The sequence below is a fragment of the Cydia amplana genome, chromosome 24, assembly GCF_948474715.1.
Source record: "Cydia amplana chromosome 24, ilCydAmpl1.1, whole genome shotgun sequence".
Taxonomy (NCBI): Eukaryota; Metazoa; Arthropoda; class Insecta; order Lepidoptera; family Tortricidae; genus Cydia; species Cydia amplana.
The window spans coordinates 7,517,414-7,537,763 of NC_086092.1; the positions used below are offsets into that span (position 1 = coordinate 7,517,414).

Here is a 20,350-nt window from a genome sequence, read left to right on the forward strand (position 1 = left end):
TTCATAAGTAATAGTTATTGATTTTTAAAAAGTGTTTTTCAATTAAGAGACATGTCAAAATCGCTTACCTTCTTTCAAGTTCTTTCTAATGCTAAAAAAACGAACTATAGTACTGTAATGATAGTGTGATTATCTGTCTATGTTTGAAATGAGACAGTCCTTTGACAAACTATAAATATTTATTTGTGCAACAAGAAAAGAAAGACGTTTTTAACTTGTGCCATAGAGAAAAAGTACATAGAGTGCTCACTCCATATATCAATTTGGGTACCAACAGTCAGCAGCAATAGTTGCTAAGCGGGCCAGGTGTTCAAAATGATCTTAACGCGACTTTATTGTTAAGAGAATAAGAGCGTGTCGAGGTAATTTTGAACACCTCGCCCGCTTAGCAACTTCTGCTGCTGACTGTACCGGGGATGTTGCGGATGCAGATTTTTTTACATCCGCGGATGCGGATGCGGATATTTAAAGGCTCACATCGCGGATGCGGATGCGGATGTCAAGATTAGGTACTTAGAAAACGTCAAATATTACATTTTTAGTATGTTTTTATTAAAATAAACGAAACTTTGAAGAATATAGGTGCGTTATATTTAATAAACAGTAACTTATTGGCCGACTTTTCTGGATCTAGACGATTTCGTTATAGGTAATGACGAAATTACCTAGCACTTACGCCGCCGCTAAGACGTTCCTGTACCGACTTGTTCGACATCCGCATCCGCATAAGCTCCGCATCGATTTTATGCGGATGCGGATGCAGATGCGGATGTTGAAAATAATACGGAAGTTCCGCGTACCAAAACACCTATTATTATCGTAGTCGACATCTAGCATCGAGTAGCGGAATTATCAGTACTGCTACTTGACAATAGATGTTGCACCGACCCAAAACTTTAATGCTCGACCATTTTCAGCTAATATTATAACCGGATCAACCGGAACTCTATTATCAACACCTTCTGCTTGTAATATTGGTTGTAAACTGTTGTGGAAAAAGCTATATATACTTGGTCAACCAGATCTTGACAGTAGAAAAAGGCGGCAAATTTGAAAAATGTAGGCGCGAAGGGATGTCGTCCCATAGAAAATTTGAATTTCGCGCCTTTTTTTACTGACAAGATTTGCTTGACCAGCTATAAGCGTGTATCGAAAACATCACAATTTGTATTTTTCAGTTACAGCGTGGGCTACGGGCAGCTAGAGCAACAAATGTTGCAGCAACCTTATCCCGTGGGCAACGTGTTGCTGCAACACAACGTGCAACATTATCCCGTAAGTCTAAATCTTTCGTATAAAAGATTTTGATTTTCGCTTACCGCACAATCTTTTTTTAGCCAGTTTTTACGAAAGCGACTGCCATCTGACCTTACAACCCAGAGGGTAAACTAGACCTTATGGGGATTAGTCCGGTTTCCTCACGATGTTTTCCTTCACCGAAAGCGACTGGTAAATATCAAATGATATTTCGTACATAAGTTCCGAAAAACTCATTGGTACGAGCCGGGGTTTGAACCCGCCACCCTAGGCCACCAGCTCTTTCTACTGAAAATGTAAATTTCTGCAATTAGCCTTGAGTCATAAACTCATAAATCACAATCATACGTGTTGAATTGGATTTTCATTTCATCTTAGACTTGAACATTGTGTGTACTTATTTTTGGTTACAGTACCCAGACGCAATGCAGTGGGGTAGTCCCATGATACCCGGAGGGCCACCGAAACTTCTCATGCACGAGTTGTGCCCCGTGTACCCACAGTACCCCTACGTGTACCCTCAGGTAACTAAATATGCAAGTTGATAAAAAAAACCGGCCAAGTGCGAGTCGGACTCGCGCACGGAGGGTTCCGCACCATCAACAAAAAATACAGCAAAACAAGCAAAAAACGGTCACCCATCCAAGTACTGACCCCGCCCGACGTTGCTTAACTTCGGTCAAAAATCACGTTTGTTGTATGGGAGCCCCACTTAAATCTTTATTTTATTCTGTTTTTAGTATTTGTTGTTATAGCGGCAACAGAAATACATCATCTGTGAAAATTTCAACTGTCTAGCTATCACGGTTCGTGAGATACAGCCTGGTGACAGACGGACGGACGGACGGACAGCGGAGTCTTAGTAATAGGGTCCCGTTTTTACCCTTTGGGTACGGAACCCTAAAAAGTGCCTACCTTTCTTTACGTATAGCCATAGAGAAAAAAATACAGTATAGCAAAGAGAATATAGTGTATAGAGAGTTACTGTCATGGTAAATTAAGTAGCCACAGTACATTTACTGCCATCTTTCGACAGAAGATTAAAACTGTTAGAACGCCATTTGACTGTGATCCTAATTCTTTCACTAATATGTGTCAATTTGTTAAATTTTGAACGCCATTTGAATGTGATCCTAATTCTTTCACTGATATGTGTCAATTTGTTAGGTAAATGTTTTTTTAGGGTTCCGTACCCAAAGGGTAAAAAACGGGACCCTATTACTAAGACATCGCTGTCCGTCCGTCCGTCTGTCACCAGGCTGTATCTCATGAACCGCGATAGCTAGACAGTTGAAATTTTCACAAATGATGTATCTCTGTTGCCGCTATAACAACAAATACTGAAAATAAAATAAAATAAATATTTAAGGGGGGCTCCCATACAATAAACACGATTTTTCTTGCTCTATTTTTTGTTGATGGTGCGGAACCCTCCGTGCGCGAGTCCGACTCGCACTTGGCCGGTTTTTACACTTACAAATTTACATTTGTACCTTTTTATTGAAATTTTCTAACTACTTCCCCGTGCGTTTTCAGATGATACCACAACCGTATCCGATAGTCCAACCAATCTACCCGACACTAGACAAGGACAGAAGACCGCGACGCGCACATACTCTTCCCACATCCCAGCGTACCACCCCCCAGCCGAGGGACAGAGACAGCGAAATCGCGCTGAAGATACAACAGGTACAGGTGAGATAAGGCTCGAGATACGACAGGTACGGGTGAAACTAGGCTCAAGATACGACAGGTACAGGTGGGACAAGGCTTAAGATACAACCGGTATGGGTGAGACAAGGCTCAAGATACAACAGGTATGGGTGAGACACGGCTCAAGATACAACAGGTAGGGGTGAGGCAAGGCTCGAGATAGGACAGGTACGGGTGAAACTAGGCTTAAGATAAAACAGGCATGGGTGAGACACGGCTCAAAATACAACAGGTATGGGTGAGGCAAGGCTAAAGATACAACAGGTATGGGTGAGGCAAGGCTCAAGATACAACAGGTACAAAGACGCAAATCAAACTTGTTGCGTTACTGGCATATATGTGTCAATCAACTATTTCTTGTTGTTATTCTGTCCCATCAGCGAGGAGACAATAGTAGCATAGATTGTTAGAAGAATTGCACCATGTTCTACTAACATGCTCAGTAGATGTCCCATTATGGAAAGGTCTTATAACTACCATAAAATGCAAGTTTGGTTCATTTAAATACGAAAAACCAAAAATTTTAAGAGTGACTCAGGAGACCGTAACCATAGCAACGTGTCACAAGAAAAGTTGATTAACCCATATACGATCATATAGAGTGCTCACTCCATACATCAGTTTTGGTACCAAAAGAACTAATATTTTCGCAGTCGACATCTAGCATCGAATAGCGGAATTATCAGTACCGCTACTTGATACTAGATGTCTAGTGAGATTTGTTTTTGTCCTTCAACTAGGATGTTAGCCGCGTAAACTGAAGACGCGGATTCGATTCCCGTCTCGGCCACCGGTGGCCTTGGTCACTTTTTAGGGTTCCGTACCCAAAGGGTAAAAACGGGACCCTATTACTAAGACTCCGCTGTCCGTCCGTCCGTCCGTCTGTCACCAGGCTGTATCTCACGAACCGTGATAGCTAGACAGTCGAAATTTTCACAGATGATGTATTTCCGTTGCCGCTATAACAACAAATACTAAAAACAGAATAAAATAAAGATTTAAGTGGGGCTCCCATATAACAAACGTGATTTTTGACCGAAGTTAAGCAACGTCGGGCGGGGTCAGTACTTGGATGGGTGGCCGTTTTTTTGCTTGTTTTTTTGTTGATGGTGCGGAACCCTCCGTGCGCGAGTCCGACTCGCACTTGGCCAGTTTTTCCTTGGTGTATGATATCTGTTTCAGTTTATGTTTTTTGCTTTTCTAGATTAAGGAGCAAATGGCGCAGCTTAACACTCAGGACAAGGAGAAGGGTGGCAACGGGTTGCTAGGCAACGCGCCGCCCAACTACAACGGGAGAGTAGGGTGAGCGTACATTACAACCATAGAGAAATATAAGTAAAGAAAGAGTGAATGAATGAATGAATGAATGAATGAATGAATGAATGTTTATTTGTGTTAAACAAGCGTATATATAGGTGTTAAATTTTTGTGTTTGTACGATCCTTGTTTTGCCATGACTGGCGTACAAATATTGTTTTTATACTAACTAAATTGACTATGTACACTCCACACAGTGGTAACTCCATACATCAGTTTTCTTACCAAAACGAGAGTTATTTCGTATTCGACATCTAACGTCAAGTAGTGGACATTATTAGTTCTGTTAGTTGACAATAGATGTCGCACAATTTTCAGCTAATTTTACACCGGATGCACCGGAAGTCTTCTGCTTATAATATTAGTTGTAAATTGTTTTAGTATGTAGTACATTTTTCGTCAGTAGCGACATGAATACCAGATTTCCGGGATTCAGAAATACCGGAATATCGGACCGATTTTTACGATTTACCGAAATTGAAGGAGTATCGGAAATCCGGTATTGGATTTGTTAGATTCGTTTTGTAAAAAAATTAATTACGACGAAAACTGATTTGGGGTTGTTCACAAATCACGCGAGGTGTTTTCGGCTACTTTTTGAACCCGGTTTTGGGTTAACCCCCCCTCCCCCAATAACCTCACGTGTATTTTTTTTGATTTTTTTTCATTCGACCTAATTTTAAGTTACGCGCTCCAATATTTCGTAGAATAAGATAATAGCGACCCATTTTGAAGTGCGGTGTGAGATTTATTTTTAACGAAACCGAGAAAACGGTATTTTTTCTTAGTTTCGTTCACTGTACAAAAATACATGTGAGGTCTCCTCATATCCCCCCCCTCCCCCGCCGTGATCTGTCGTGATATTTTCTAGACCCCCCTCCCCTATCGAACCTCGCGTGATTTGTGCACAAGCCCTTTTTGTAAACATATTCTTTTTTTTCTCATTAAAACTGTCTTTTTTTGTATGATGGGTATTATGAGGTATAATCGTTTTATAAAAAATTAAATTACGATGAAAACTGTGATTTTTGTGAACACATTTTTCATTTTATAAAACTGGCTTTTTTTTGGACGATGGGCCTCGAGTGGATAGAATACCGTGTTAAATAGGTGTCTAACGTCTCTCGTAACGTAACTTTCTCTTTGATATGTACGTGTGTGAGCTGTGGTCACCTATAAGTGGCTAAGCATCTGTTAATGTTAAATGTCCTTGTTCCTATGTAATTGTGTAGATGTATTAACCGTTGGTGGTCCTTAAATAAATAAAATAAAATAAAATAAACGTTTCAGACGCAGCGTGTCGACGAACGACGAAACGCAGCTGTCATCGGCGGCGCGCGCCATTGTCAACTCCATACGGAACATGCAGGCGCACGCGCACACCAGTAACTATTTATTTATTTATTTAAACTTTATTGCACAAAATACAAATAAAATGTACAAATGGCGAACTTAATGCCTAAAGGCATTCTCTACCAGTCAACCATAGGGCTAAACAGAGATGTAATAAAAATGGTGCGAGAAGAAAAGTAAGAGAATCTAATTAGGAACTATTGCAAACAACTGAAAAACATAATAAACTACATATACAATACACAGATAGAAATAATAAAATATATACAATGAATATACTACTACATAATTCTCACATACATATTAATATATTACGATTAACTATCTTTCTATTACGCACACTAGTAACTGGGTTAATCAACTTTTTCTTGTCACACGTTGCTATGGTTACGGTCTCCTGAGTCACTCTTAAAATTCTAGGTTTTTCGTATTTAAATGAACCAAACTTGCATTTTATGGTAGTTATAAAACCTTTCCATAATGTGACATCTACTGAGCATGTTAGTAGAACATGGTACAGCAGTTCTTCTAACAATCTATGCTACTATCGTCTCCTCGCTGATGGGACAGAATAACAACAAGAAATGATTGACCCAACTATATTTCTATTTTCCGTGCTGAAAACCTAAGTTTTCGGCCCGCTGCGCTAAACGAAGATGCCACTATCCGGCTCTGTCGAACAAAAATATAGTCGGATCCCTTTGTTTGACATAATGATTGAAAGTCATAAAGTAACGATTGTCAGATTATCATTTAGTCACAAAACTGAAACCGTTAACTTTTCAGGATTTTCGTAAGGCTATCCTATAGATAGGTTAGGTTAGGTTTGTTTTATGGCAATCCTGAAAAGTGACGCGTTTCTGTACCAAATGAATTATGACTAACGAAAATGCGGGCAAACAATACATTATAAAGATAAAGATAAAGATAAAGATATTTTATTGAGTTAGTAAAGGTGCTTAAACTACTTACATAACTTACATTGTTTATGACTATGACTATGACTATGTTTATTATGACTTAAAACTTTTTGGGAAACAATAGAGGCCCTACATACACCACTTTTCTTGTGACATTCATATAAATCGAAATCATTCGTGACCCCTCTATAATAGGCTACATTCCTACTAGTCAAATCAGCTTTTTTTTTAGAACTGTCAAAACGATTTGCTAATATGGAATTTATATGAAAACGAATGTAGTGACGTCACGGTAAACTCGCCTACTTTTTATATTTCAATCCGATTTATTGAATACAAATTGTGTTTAAAAATAGCTGCTGTCTATGTTTTTCTAATAATTATCTGGTGCTTTATTTTGTGCACGGTTTGAAATAATTTATTGTAAGTACAGGAAACATCCCTATTATCACATGGGTAGTAATTACAATATCTAACTTATCGATATCATTTTATCGACATATACTCGTGACTATTTTTTCTTTCCTATTCCTGCGGCGGTAGCACGGTCGCATTTTTATCGCTTGTCACCATGCCTGTCACGCTCTAACAAGTATGTAAGTGCGAAAGTGACGGACATAGTGACAGGCGATAAAAATGGAACCATGCTACGCCCGCTGGTATCATTTTATCTGTCAATCGTATGTCAACTTAGTTCGCCTGATTCTGTAGGCAAGTTTGTAAACTGGATTGTAAAGCTTTGGATTCCTCCGAAAACGGTGCCGTCATATGACGGCCGTCATATAGCGGCCGCAAAAGACGGCCGTCTTTACGGTGGCGACATGTGGAAAGTACCACGGCGTCATAACACACCGTCATCCACCAAGGTCAAAGCGGCAAATTTGAAAAATGTAGGCGCGATGGGATAACGTCCCATAGAAAATTTGAATTTCGCGCCTTTTCCTACTGACAAGATTTGCTTGATCATCTATAATTTACTTGGAGGATGAAATATCATCAGAAGAGGAAAATAATCGTAGTACGGAATCATTTATTCAAAATGGCGTCACCGCTATCTAATAAAACGTTCACGAAACTATCGACACCGTCATGACGGCCGTCATCTTACGTTACGTTGACAGTCAACGTAACGTAACGCCGTCTAGGAAACCGCGCCATCTTGTTTACATAGACAACGTTCTAGTGACGTCATTCAACGCTATATAGCGGCCGTCATATTACGGCACCGTTTTCGGAGGAATCCAAAGCTTAATCCAGTATTATATTTCAGACCCGCACGACGCCAGGCGGCACGTGGGAGAGGGGTACCGCGATAGGCGCGACGAGCGAGACGACAAGCGCCGCCCGCACAGACAGGTACTACACATTTGAGCTAACCGCCGCATTAATATCTCAACAATAGGGATAATGAAACTAGGGCTTGCAATTCGAATTTGTCGAATATTCGACCTGTTTTGATATTCGAATATTCGGCCGCTCAGGTTTCGAATATTCGAATTTTTTTTATTACTATAAATAATCTATGTCATCCGCTGTAGTTACAGTTTCTGTGTGTTTTACAGTGAATGAGGAACGGTAGGTTCCCAAATACGAAGGAAATAATATTTGTACTGTATTCCTCTCGATAGACTTCGTGAATACAGTGAAACCTAACTCAATTTAAAAGAAAACGAAATCAAAAAGTATGTTATTTTTACGGTGCGTAAGTTTTAAGTTAAAGGGTCATTCTGTTTATTCAGTACAAGCGTACGTAAGCGAATTTTTGAAGTCTAAACCTTGCCATGCACTTATCGCAATTCTCAAATTTAATCATACCAAACCTGCCCAACTTGGTAATCTAACCATGCACCTTTAGCTGACGAATAATTCACCCAGTACCATAGAGAAAAAAAATACATAGAGTGCTCACTCCATACATCAGTTTTAGTACCAAAAAGACTATTAGCATCTAGCATCGAGTAGCGGAACTATCAGTACTGCTACTTGACAATAGATGTAGCCACCGACCGGAAAGTCTTATGCTGTTGAGATAAGACTTTCCGGTCGGTGCTACATCTATTGTCAAGTAGCAGTACTGATAGTTCCGCTACTCGATGCTAGATGTAGACACTGAAATTAATAGTCTGAACTGATGTATGGAGTGAGCACTCTATGTATTTTTTTCTCTATGCCAGTACTCAACTAACTTTTTCCCTTAAATGTTCCAATATTATATAATTAGCCGACCATTAGGAATAGTAACTTGCCAAAACAAATAAAGTCAATAAAGATTCAAAATACAATGAAATTAAAGGCCTTTTTACAGGCCTCTGAGTGATTACAAGTTAATTTAAATCGGAAACTAATTACCTACTAAAAAAATATCTTACATACCTAGGTGTTTGGATGGTTAAAGTTATATTATTTCACGCAACGACGCATTTATAATAAGTTTTATCTAGAAATATTAAATACGTCTAATTTTGGCGTTTTACTTGTTTTTATAAATGTGGGCATCTTATAAATAGTAGGATGATAAATCTAGTCAATTAAGTGGATTTCTGCCAAATATCCTTAGTTTTAGCAATATGTGAAAAAAGCTTTTGAATAAAACGATAATAAACCGATTTCTCGTTCCTTTTTTTATTTTTTATAATATTCGAATAATTATTCGAATACGTCGTCAGAAAAAGTCGAATATTCGAATATCTGAAAGTTTCGAATATTTGCAAGCCCTAGATGAAACATGTTTAATTTTAATTGGTCGGTTATAAAAAAAAAGTAGACAGTCGAACTACTAACTACATTCATACTCGGACTCGAGAAAAATATGCTTATGATAATACAGCCATATTCGAATTTTAAGATACGTCAAATATTAGATATCTATTATCACCGAGATCAGTGTCAAAAGTGACGTTATTGTTTGAAGAAACGTCACTTTTGACACTTGTTTGACACTGACATATCTTGGTGTAGTCTAATATACAGTGTGGAAAGATAAGTCGGGCCCTGGAGGGAAACTACCTTAAATCCTTAAGCTGGCTCATTTTACTTAAAGAAGACATTCCTTTATTTTTAAAAAGAAACAAAACTGCATTCAAAGATTTTCTAAAACTACTAAAAATTCCAAAAAATAAAAACTCGCAATTTTATTCTACTAGTCGATACAGTTAATGTTAATGATAACATTTCTCCAAGAAACATTAGGTCTTAAACTCGTCTGTCGTACAAAATATCCATAAAATGTAATATTTAGTACTCAAGATTTTTTTAGACAAGCCAAATTGAAGAAAAAAAGAAATATACATTGAATGCAGTTTTGTTTCTTTTTAAAAATAAAGGAATGTATCCATTAAGTAAAATGAGCCAGCTTAAGGATTTAAGGTAGTTTCCCTCCAGGGCCCGACTTATCTTTCCACACTGTATATCTAGTTCAAAATCTGAATCGGGCCCATACTTACTACTAAATTATTGTTTTATATGTAATAATTAATGTGACGTGTAAAATTATTATTTTATAAATAAATAAACTGAACTGATCTGAAAGAATTGAGAGAACATCCGGAATTCCGGACATACGAAAGGAAATGGCCGAGTCAAAACGGAGACCTTCGCTAACGCTTCGGTTAATTAATTCACAGATGTCTCCTGGTAACTGGTGCAGGCGGTCTCCCGGTCCCGCGCATCCAGGTAACAAAACTATACTTGGTCAAGCCAATATTGTCAATAGAAAAAGGCGGCAAATTTGAAAAATTCGGGGGTTAGCAGGTCGTTTTCTAAAATAAATATTGAAAACCCGATTCTCACGGATCCTGGTGTTTTTGGGTTCTTTCAACTCAGAATCACTAGCATATTCAATCCTGATGATAAAAAAAATGTCCCAAAAATTTGTATGAAAATTGTACATTCTAGTGTTGAGTCGCTCACTCGTGAGGCACCTCATTTGTACCACTCATTTTGTTAATTTGTCGCAGTACTTCGTACCGCAAAAATGTCTTAATTCACTCCTCTATTCATTTTACTTGATTCTAAAATTATCTTTCTCCTAAAAGTTCTATTCTTAACGTCCAGAATTGCACTCCAATTAAATGTTACTATTTATTTATTTATAAAGGAAGTGAGGAATACATAAATATGTATATACATTAAATATTTTTGTCGCCGTTGGAATTAATGGAATAGTCGACGCTGAAAATATGCTAGTACCTCACCTCATTTGAAGTAAGACATTGTAACACCTCATTTTAGAAAATGAGGTACTCATTCACTCAAACTCATTTTAAATTGATGTCCTACCCATCACTATTCCACTACGTCACGTCCATACAAGTGAAAAATTTTCTCATACTATAACGTGACGTAATGGAATGGACATTTTGGGACATCTTTTTTTAATGGCGGGATGGAGTATGCTGTCGATTCTGAGTAGAATGAGCCCAAGAATGTCCAGATTTGAAAGAATCAGGTTTTCGATATTTATTTTAGAAAAAGCCCAGCAACACTTTGCACATTAACTGCCTTTATCAGTACCATGTATGTTTACTTTTTTATTGTATTTTGACGACCGGTCTGGCCTAGTGGGTAGTGACCCTGCCTATGAAGCCGATGGTCCCGGGTTCGAATCCTGGTAAGGGCATTTATTTGTATGATAATACAGATATTTGTTCCTGAGTCATGGTTGTTTTCTATGTATTTAAGTATTTATATATATTATATATATCGTTGTCTGAGTACCCACAACAGAAGCCTTCTTGAGCTTACCGTGGGGCTTAGTCAATTTGTGTAAGAATGTCCCTATAATATTTATTTATTTATTTATTTATTATGAGCCTATTGTGTCCCACTTCTGGGCAAAGGCCTCCCCTCTCTTCTTCCATTCATCCCGGTTTTGATCTATACCACAGAATAAATAAGTACTAGGTACAGAAGACTCACTCTAACAAAACGCGTCTGTTACGATCAGCACAGTTATGGCCGCTAGGTGGCGACAGCGCCACGCGCGGCTTATGGCTTTCCCCAAAATTGGGGCCGAACGGATGTACTTTTAGCTACCTGTAGCAAAGCGACGAAATCGCGAAGTGAGACACGCCTAGCTCTGGCAAACCCCGAGTTTCGACTTCTGAGCTTCCGTCAAAGATGTTTACTAATATTATAATATAATATTAGCCAGATTTTCACAATGATTATGATATGTTCGCAGTTCTAAACCAACCGCGGCGGCCGCACCCAGACACGCGCAACGGACGACGTTAACATATCCAACACACACACTCACATACACGTCCCGAGATCCGCCTATACACATCTTATACGACTGTTTTACCATTACACGTACATTTTATTGTTTAACCTTTTGGACGCCAATGACCGATATATCCGCAACGTAGGTTCAACGCCAAAGACCGATTAATCGGTCACAGACCACAGAGCAACATAGACCTACGTGCATATACATAAAGTTCAATTTCAGTTTTGACACTTCGGTGATGTGGCGTCAGCGTGACAGCTTTTGTGTTTGACACGGCGTCGAAAAGGTTAACCAAAGAGAATTTGAAATAGAGGCGGATTGTCAAAGTAAATTATGTATTCCCAGTACATTCACTGCCATCTTTTGACAAAAGATTAAAACTGTTAGAACGCCATTTGACTTTGACCCTTATTATTTCACTGATATGTGTTAATTTGTTAAATATTGAAATTAGGCCAAAGGTTTGGTGCAATCTTTTCGAGCGATGGCGCCATAACTTTTGGCATAGACTCGGATAGATGGCGTTAATTTCAATATTTAATAAATTAACACATATCAGTGAAAGAATAAGGGTCAAAGTCAAATGGCGTTCTAACAGTTTTCATCTTTGTCAAAATATGGCAGTAAATGTACTGGGAATACATAATTTACCATGACAGTAACTCTCTATTCACTCTATTCTCTTTGGCTTACTTTAAGTGTCATTCTATGGAACTAGCTATGTAAATTGTAAACAAACCGCCATATTGAAATTGTCAAAAAATATGAATTTACTAGTGACTTTTGTTTACATAGTTGGCAAGTTCCATAGAATGACACTTTAAAATATCATATAATATGTATAGTCGCCATGAGATGTATCGGAGCGGTCAAGGCGCTCACAAATATGTGAACACGCCTCTATTGCCAAGGCGTTAGTGTGTGTTCAGATATTGTGAACACCTTGGCCGCTCCGATATATCTGATGTCGAGTGTACCACATGGTACACTCACATGAGAAAGTAGTAGTTTAATCTAAAGTTGTAAAATTGTCTTATGATTTAGTCCACAACCTATACTTTAACGATATGTCTCTTATCGCTATATTTTATTATAAAGGTAGATTTCGGGACATAAATATAAATAAAACAATAGAATAATCCTTAATATTACTTGGCCAATTGTGACAGTCAATAGTTTAATATGTTTAAGGCATTCTTTAAAAAAACGTCATACATTTACTGATGGTTACGCCTAAAATTCACTCTAAAATACAAATTATATTATATTCTAAAATACCTTATAAACTGTGGGTATTTTAGTATAGCGACAATGTACAGTCGCCATCAAATATATCGGAGCGGCCAAGGTGCTCACAAATATCTGAACACGCCTCTATTGTCAAGGCTTTAGAGTGCGTGTTCAGATATTTTTGAGCGCCTCGGCCGCTCCGATATATCTGATGGCGACTGTATGTACCAAATAACACTAGACTACTCATAGTGGTGATTGAGTAAGGTAGCCTGAGGCAACGCGCATGTAACACCTCTGGAGTTGCATGCGTCCATATGCTACCGTAACCGCGGGTCGTATGCTTGTTTGCCACTGACGTAGTATAAAAAACGTGATATTGCAGTAACATTTTAGATGTTTTTAAAGAACGCCTTAAAATAATCTAAAGTCAAAGGAATATCGCCTCCATGGAGATCTCACATCGCAAAGGTACTAGTCATTTTTTAAAGCTAAATTGCATAGACTATAGTGATGTTTTTTTTAATATTTATTAAATATTTTTTGTAACGGCTGTTAGCGGAATTCCTTTGACCACGGAGTGATTTAAAATAGTTTTTTTTTGCAAGGGGTCTTTATTGAGAACATAAAGGTATATGATCATACATTAAAAAAAATAAAAGAAATATACGCGTCGACTTGAGAACCTCCTCCGTTTTTTTCGTCGGTTAAAAATTGTCATCACTACATAGTATAAAACAAAGTCGCTTCCCGCTGTCTGACCCTATGTATGCTTAGATCTTTAAAACTACGCAACGAATTTTGATGCGGTTTTTTTAAATAGATAGAGTGATTCAAGAGGAAGGTTTATGTATGATTTGTTAACCCGTGCGAAGCCGGCGCGGGCTTGTAAAGGTATAAAATTTACATTATTGATGAAATCCATAAAATTTGTGATTTAATAAACTTTTATGGTGATTCTTTAATAGTAGATTATATAACAAGGGCATATAAATTTGCGTGAGTTAATATATTTGATGATTTAGTTTGAAAATAAAATCTATATAAAGCCATAGAGAAAAAAATACATAGAGTGCTCACTCCATACATCAGTTTTAGTACCAAAAAGACTATTAGCATCTAGCATCGAGTAGCGGAACTATCAGTACTGCTACTTGACAATAGATGTAGCACCGACCGGAAAGTCTTATGCTGTTGAGATAAGACTTTCCGGTCGGTGCTACATCTATTGTCAAGTAGCAGTACTGATAGTTCCGCTACTCGATGCTAGATGTAGACACTGAAATTAATAGTCTGAACTGATGTATGGAGTGAGCACTCTATGTATTTTTTTCTCTATGATAAAGCTCAATAGAGACGCCTTGTCAGTTTGCTGTAAGTTTTATAAATACAGTATCATTGCTTAACCTGGTAAGGCCCATTGACCTTTTTTCAGTACAAACATTTATAGTCATAGCGGCCCAAAAATCAGGTTTTCAATTAAATCAAATATCAGATCTTATATTGGAACCTCAAAATTCAAAATATATGTCCTATTTTCAGAAAAATAATTAAAAATATATGGAATTCATGTGTTTTTACTTGTGTTATGAAATGCGACGATATTGTATTTATAAACGTACAAATTTAAGCAGTTTTTTATATTATACCCCATTGATTTAATTAATTACTATAATTAAGTTCATTTACCCTATATAAGATGTCTCTAACATTGTCTCATTTTAGGGAGGTTTTACAAGAATTACGTTTTTGACACTAAATGATAAAAAATGTGTATATTTTGTGACATTCAATATTTTAATTTATCTCTAATTTTAATTACAAGTATTAATGTTGTATTGTTTGTTAATTTCCAACATACATGTTTTTGAAATTACATGTACTTTCAAAAACTGAAAAATTACTACATCCCTAAGATTTTATACAATACCTCCTCAGACCCAGCCATACAAATTTATGAAAAACCAAAATTTGCCACTGCCATTTGAACCTATACTGTAAGAAATAGAGTTGATTTTGATTTGTTAAAAACTTTAACAAAACAAAGAAAATGCAACTCTGTTCCAATTGGATATGATTTAAATTTCATTAAATATGATTATGTGCTATAGGTAGGATCTTGGGCCTTGCGAGGATACTTACCCCAAACCCCAAAATTTTAGATTTCGAGAAACGTGTACATTTTTATGTATGTTTGTATAGTGTGCATAATGTGTCAAACATGTTATTCTTGTAAATATTCCTAAAATACTAGTTCATTACAATCATTACTTCATTTACCTGTAAATTTGTCTGTCAGCTTCGCAGATGTCAGAATACAAGAGATATGTCAGTTTTTGGGCATAGCATGGCTATATCTACAAAACTGTATTGGCAATGGATGTTTTAATAATCGGTTAAAAGTTGAGACAAGTAATTAATAAAGACTGAAAGTTTAAAAAAACACGCACAAATGTCGTTATGACTTAATAATCGATACTGTCTTGGTGTCCGGACCAGGGATGTTGCGGGTGCCGATTTTTGACATCCGCGGATGCGGATGCGGATTTTTAAAGGCTCACATCCGCGGATGCGGATGCGGATGTCAAGATAGGTACATAAAAAACGTCAAATATTACATTTTAGTCATTTTTATTTCAATAAACCGGCCAAGTGCGAGTCGGACTCGCGTTCCAAGGGTTCCGTACATTAAGTCCCACTCACGCTTAACTGCTAATTTCTAATAGGTTTTTTTGGCTAATGACTAAATTACCTAGCAGTCTAGAACTTTCGCCGATGCTAAGACGTTCCTGTACCGAACTGTTCCACATCCGCATCCGCATTAAATCCGCATCGATTTTATGCGGATGCGGATGTTGAAAATAATGCGGAAGTTCCGCGGTTGCGGATGCGGATGCGGGTATTCGCAACATCCCTGGTCCGGACATCTTTGCAATAACCCAGTCTCATTGTCCATCCAAACTTCAATCCATAGACCGGTATACTGTTCACTTTTCCTACAATAGTCCCCATGCCTGCTGAGATCGGTTCATGGGTGTCTATTTTTGCGCCTGTTAACCGGTTCCAGCAGGCGTTCTACATGACATCAAAGCTCTCCTAACGGCCTCTACGTGTTGGAACTATATACCCACGCAAGCCTATCAAAAGACCGAGATTATAGGCCCGTGAAATCCAAGGAGATACTGTCTAACTGATCTGTCTTTACCCATCACGGAACAATGTGGACATTTGGGAGGCGTGCGCGGAGCCGAAACCAACACGTAGAGACCCTTTTGACGCTTTAATGAAATGTAAGGGGTACACCGAGCGGATGCTGCCCTTGCCTGTTTCGTGACGCACGCAGAGGCAGCACCCGCCAGGGTGTAAGGACTATTGAGAGTTGGTGGAATCTAAAATTAACTAGGCTATTGGGTGAAAGCGATGGACATTTAATACTGGGCTGGAGTTAGACCAAGATAAGTCTGCCGCGATTTTGATAGCCTGTGCAAGTGTTATTTATACGTCATAATTTCATAGAAGTTCGACGTTTAAAGTACACTTGCACAGTCTGTGCTGTCAAAATCGCTGCAGATTTATCTTGGTTTAACTCTATCACTGTCTTTATTATTACCTATCTCTGAAATATCGATGTATTATATCTGATATCAACGCTTAGATGATTGGAATTGGATTGGAAAATTGCGCAAGTGCCATATCTTTTGTAATCCAGCATCTATGGCCAAACTATCAAAAATTTATGCAAAAATTCAAATAATTTTACGTTACAACTATTGATATTAGCGCCATCTATGAAACTCTTAGAGAAGCTTGAACGTTTTAAGCGCACTAAGGAAACGTGATGTTGTTTTTTAATTAATATCTAGTTTAGTCTACAAGTACAAGAAATCTGTTATAATATTATACTAGTACATGCCTGCGGCTTTGCTTGTGTTTATATAAAAAGTTTGAATTCTTGAAAGTAATGTTGTTAGTTTTTACTATTCAATGTTGTACTTAATTTTTTATGGTTACCTTAATAATATTGATTAAGTAAAATATATATATTTAAAAAAATAAAAAATATACAGGCAATTTGCAGACATATACAAGTATATAAGTGATTGTCTCCTTTTAACAATAAGAGATACTTTCATTCTGTAAAATAGTTGTCAAACCTATCGTAATAGTTATTTTATCTTCGTTTTGACAACAGATATCTTATGCGTGCCGATATCTTATCTTATAATTATACTTGGTCAAACAAATCTTGTCAGTAGAAAAAGGCGGCAAATTTGAAAAATCGCGGGCTAGCAACACTACGTTTGAATTGTTCGAAAATCGCGTGTCATTTATAACTTATCTGTGGAACTGTTTTGTTTACATTTCATCGTTGTTCGATGTACATTGCTGCTTATTTTTCGTTTCCTAGGGATACCATACTTCGGTTTGCTTCACATTGCTACTGACATATCCGGCTTGACATACTATATAAGTAATATAAGTACAGTCAGCATCGAGTAGATTGTGACGGTCAAAATATAACAATGACAGCTTTGTTGACAGTAGTTGGTCTAAGCACGTTGTGAACAGTGTGGAAACCTCCTTATATTATTGTACAGTCAGCAGCAGAAGATGCTACGCGGGCGAGGTGTTCAAAATTACCTTGACACGCTTATTCTCTTAAAACTAAAGTCGTGTCAAGATCATTACGAACACCTCGCCCGCTCAGCAACTTCTGCTGCTGACTGTACATTACAAAATATTCCGCTTACCAAATCGCTGATGTCGGCATGCATATGGTTTCTGTGAGTTTCTATTGTATGTTGCTACACTCGTGGTTGGGTCACTTGACAAGCTAGAAGTGCAAATTTGAGATTTTGAGTTATTTAGTTTAGAATTATTACTGACAATACTGACATTACTGACAACACGAGTTGTTTAAGAGCCCATCAACGTGCACACTGCTAAATAATCGTGATTATTTAAATTTAACGAAATATATTTAAAAATCCAAATTATCCAAAGTTAAAACGGCCGTTTTTGTTTTGAGTTCATAGATTGACGAATCCAGCAACATAGAAACTAGTTTGATGTATTCACAAGGTACTTTAATACAAGATACAGTACGCAGCGGCCCCCTTTTTTTAAATATCTTTCGTTAAATTTAAATAACCACGATTATTTAGCAGTGGCGCTAGTGTGCACGTTGATGGGCTCTTAATAATCAAGTTTAGAAATATTTAGGGGATTCACACATTAAGGGCCGGTACATACGGACTGCAACCGGACTGCAATTTGTATGGGAGCTGCACGCCAACTGCAATGTCGTCACAAATTGCAGTCGGGTTTGTCAACTAGCAGAACTGATAATGTCCGCTACTTGACGCTAGATGTCGACTACGACATTACTCGCGTTTTGGTATGAAAACTGCTGTATGGAGCTACCACTCTTTCTTTACTTATATTTCTCTATGGCTTTTAGGAATCCTAAAAATGTATTCTCTTTCCTAAATAATTTAAAGGCAGTTTTGTGGCGATCCATACAAAATGAATAGAGTCTGTGCGGAAAAATAAGAGTCGTAGCAAAGAGAATTTGAAATGGAGGCGGATTCCGCCGAGACCGGATAGTAGGCCAAAGGTATGGTGCAATCTTTTCGAGCGATGGCGCCATAATCTTTGGCCTACACTCGGGTAGATGGCGTTAATTTCAATATTTAACAAATTAACACATCAGCATAGAGAAAAAAATACATAGAGTGCTCACTCCATACATCAGTTTTAGTACCAAAAAGACTATTAGCATCTAGCATCGAGTAGCGGAACTATCAGTACTGCTACTTGACAATAGATGTAACACCGACCGGAAAGTCTTATCTCAACAGCATAAGACTTTCCGGTCGGTGCTACATCTATTGTCAAGTAGCAGTACTGATAGTTCCGCTACTCGACGCTAGATGTAGACACTGAAATTAATAGTCCGAACTGATGTATGGAGTGAGCACTCTATGACATCAGTGAAAGAATACGGGTCAAAGTCAAATGGCGTTCTTAACAGTTTTAATCTTTTGTCAAAAGATGGCAGTAACATAACAGTAACTCTCTATTCACTCTATTCTCTTTGGTTGTAGTATGTATGGGCTCCCATACATTCCACGACTCTTCTCTTTCGCACAGACTAGTACTTTGTTAAGTTTTATGAATAAGGTGGTAACTGAATGATATTTGTATTTGACAGCTTGTCAAGTCACTCCGCCGCGCTACAAACACTCGTGACAGTTGACAGTTTGACTGTCAAATTGTAAGCAACGGCCGTAGAGCGGTAATTTATATGGAAGTTTATTGTAACGTGTAGAGAGTATATAATTGTTAATATTAAAGATTTTAGCGTATGTCATGTTTTTTTATTATTATAAATAAACGTATCATCCTAGGCACAGCACCCCTAGCACATGATTGGTGCGACAGTATCTCGCGGCGAGATAGACTGCCCGTCTTTTTCTAGCTGTGTTAATAAAAGAGGGACGGGTAGACTATCTCGCCGCGAGCATAGAGAAATAAGTAAGACAAGAGTGCTCACTCCATACATCAGTTCAGACTATTAATTTCAGTGTCTACATCTAGCATCGAGTAGCGGAACTATCAGTACTGCTACTTGACAATAGATGTAGCACCGACCGGAAAGTCTTTATCTCAACAGCATAAGACTTTCCGGTCGGTGCTACATCTATTGTCAAGTAGCAGTACTGATAGTTCCGCTACTCGATGCTAGATGCTAATAGTCTTTTTGGTACTAAAACTGATGTATGGAGTGAGCACTCTATGTATTTTTTTCTCTATGCCGCGAGATACTCTCGCGCCAATCATGTGCTAGCCCGGCTGAATAGGTAATATAGTACTACCGTACAGAAATGAGCGTACTCCCATCTTAAATGCCGGCATCAATAGTGTGCCATATAAAGGGTTAACCTTTTCGATGCCGACGACGGATATATCCGAGCCGCAGGTCCAACGCCAAGGACCACAGAGCAACATAGACCTACGTGCATATGCATAAAGTTCAATTTTAGTTTTGACACTTCGGTGACGACGTGGCGCATTAGCGTCCGAGTGACAGCTTTTCTGTTTACATGGCGTTGAAATGGTTAAAGAATTCGTCAGCAACTCACTAGAGCCATCTATGGACATTCATAAGAACTATTGAGCCTAACTAAACCCCTGTGATGAGCGTTTGCATTTAACGTTTCTACTCGACACTAGATGCCGCTACATCACAAAGTTATAAAGTTTGAAAGAGAGGGCGCTGAGATGACAGCATTGGGACAAAAATTATCTAGAGTGGTGGCAATAATAA

The 20,350-nt window shown here is 37.9% G+C and overlaps 2 protein-coding genes across 2 annotated transcripts in view; one reads left to right on the forward strand and one right to left on the reverse strand.

Annotated features, from left to right (window-relative positions):
- LOC134659067 (uncharacterized) overlaps positions 1 to 7,931 on the forward strand; it is a 57,223-nt gene extending 49,292 nt beyond the window's left edge. Inside the window, exons 15-20 of the mRNA XM_063514673.1 lie at positions 1,179 to 1,275; positions 1,671 to 1,781; positions 2,794 to 2,952; positions 4,175 to 4,272; positions 5,578 to 5,672; positions 7,831 to 7,931. Of these exons, the coding sequence (XP_063370743.1) occupies positions 1,179 to 1,275; positions 1,671 to 1,781; positions 2,794 to 2,952; positions 4,175 to 4,272; positions 5,578 to 5,672; positions 7,831 to 7,931 (661 nt within the window). The remainder of the gene's footprint in view (positions 1 to 1,178; positions 1,276 to 1,670; positions 1,782 to 2,793; positions 2,953 to 4,174; positions 4,273 to 5,577; positions 5,673 to 7,830) is intronic.
- LOC134659241 (androgen-dependent TFPI-regulating protein-like) overlaps positions 1 to 20,350 on the reverse strand; it is a 516,400-nt gene that overhangs the window by 462,516 nt on the left and 33,534 nt on the right. The window lies entirely within an intron of this gene.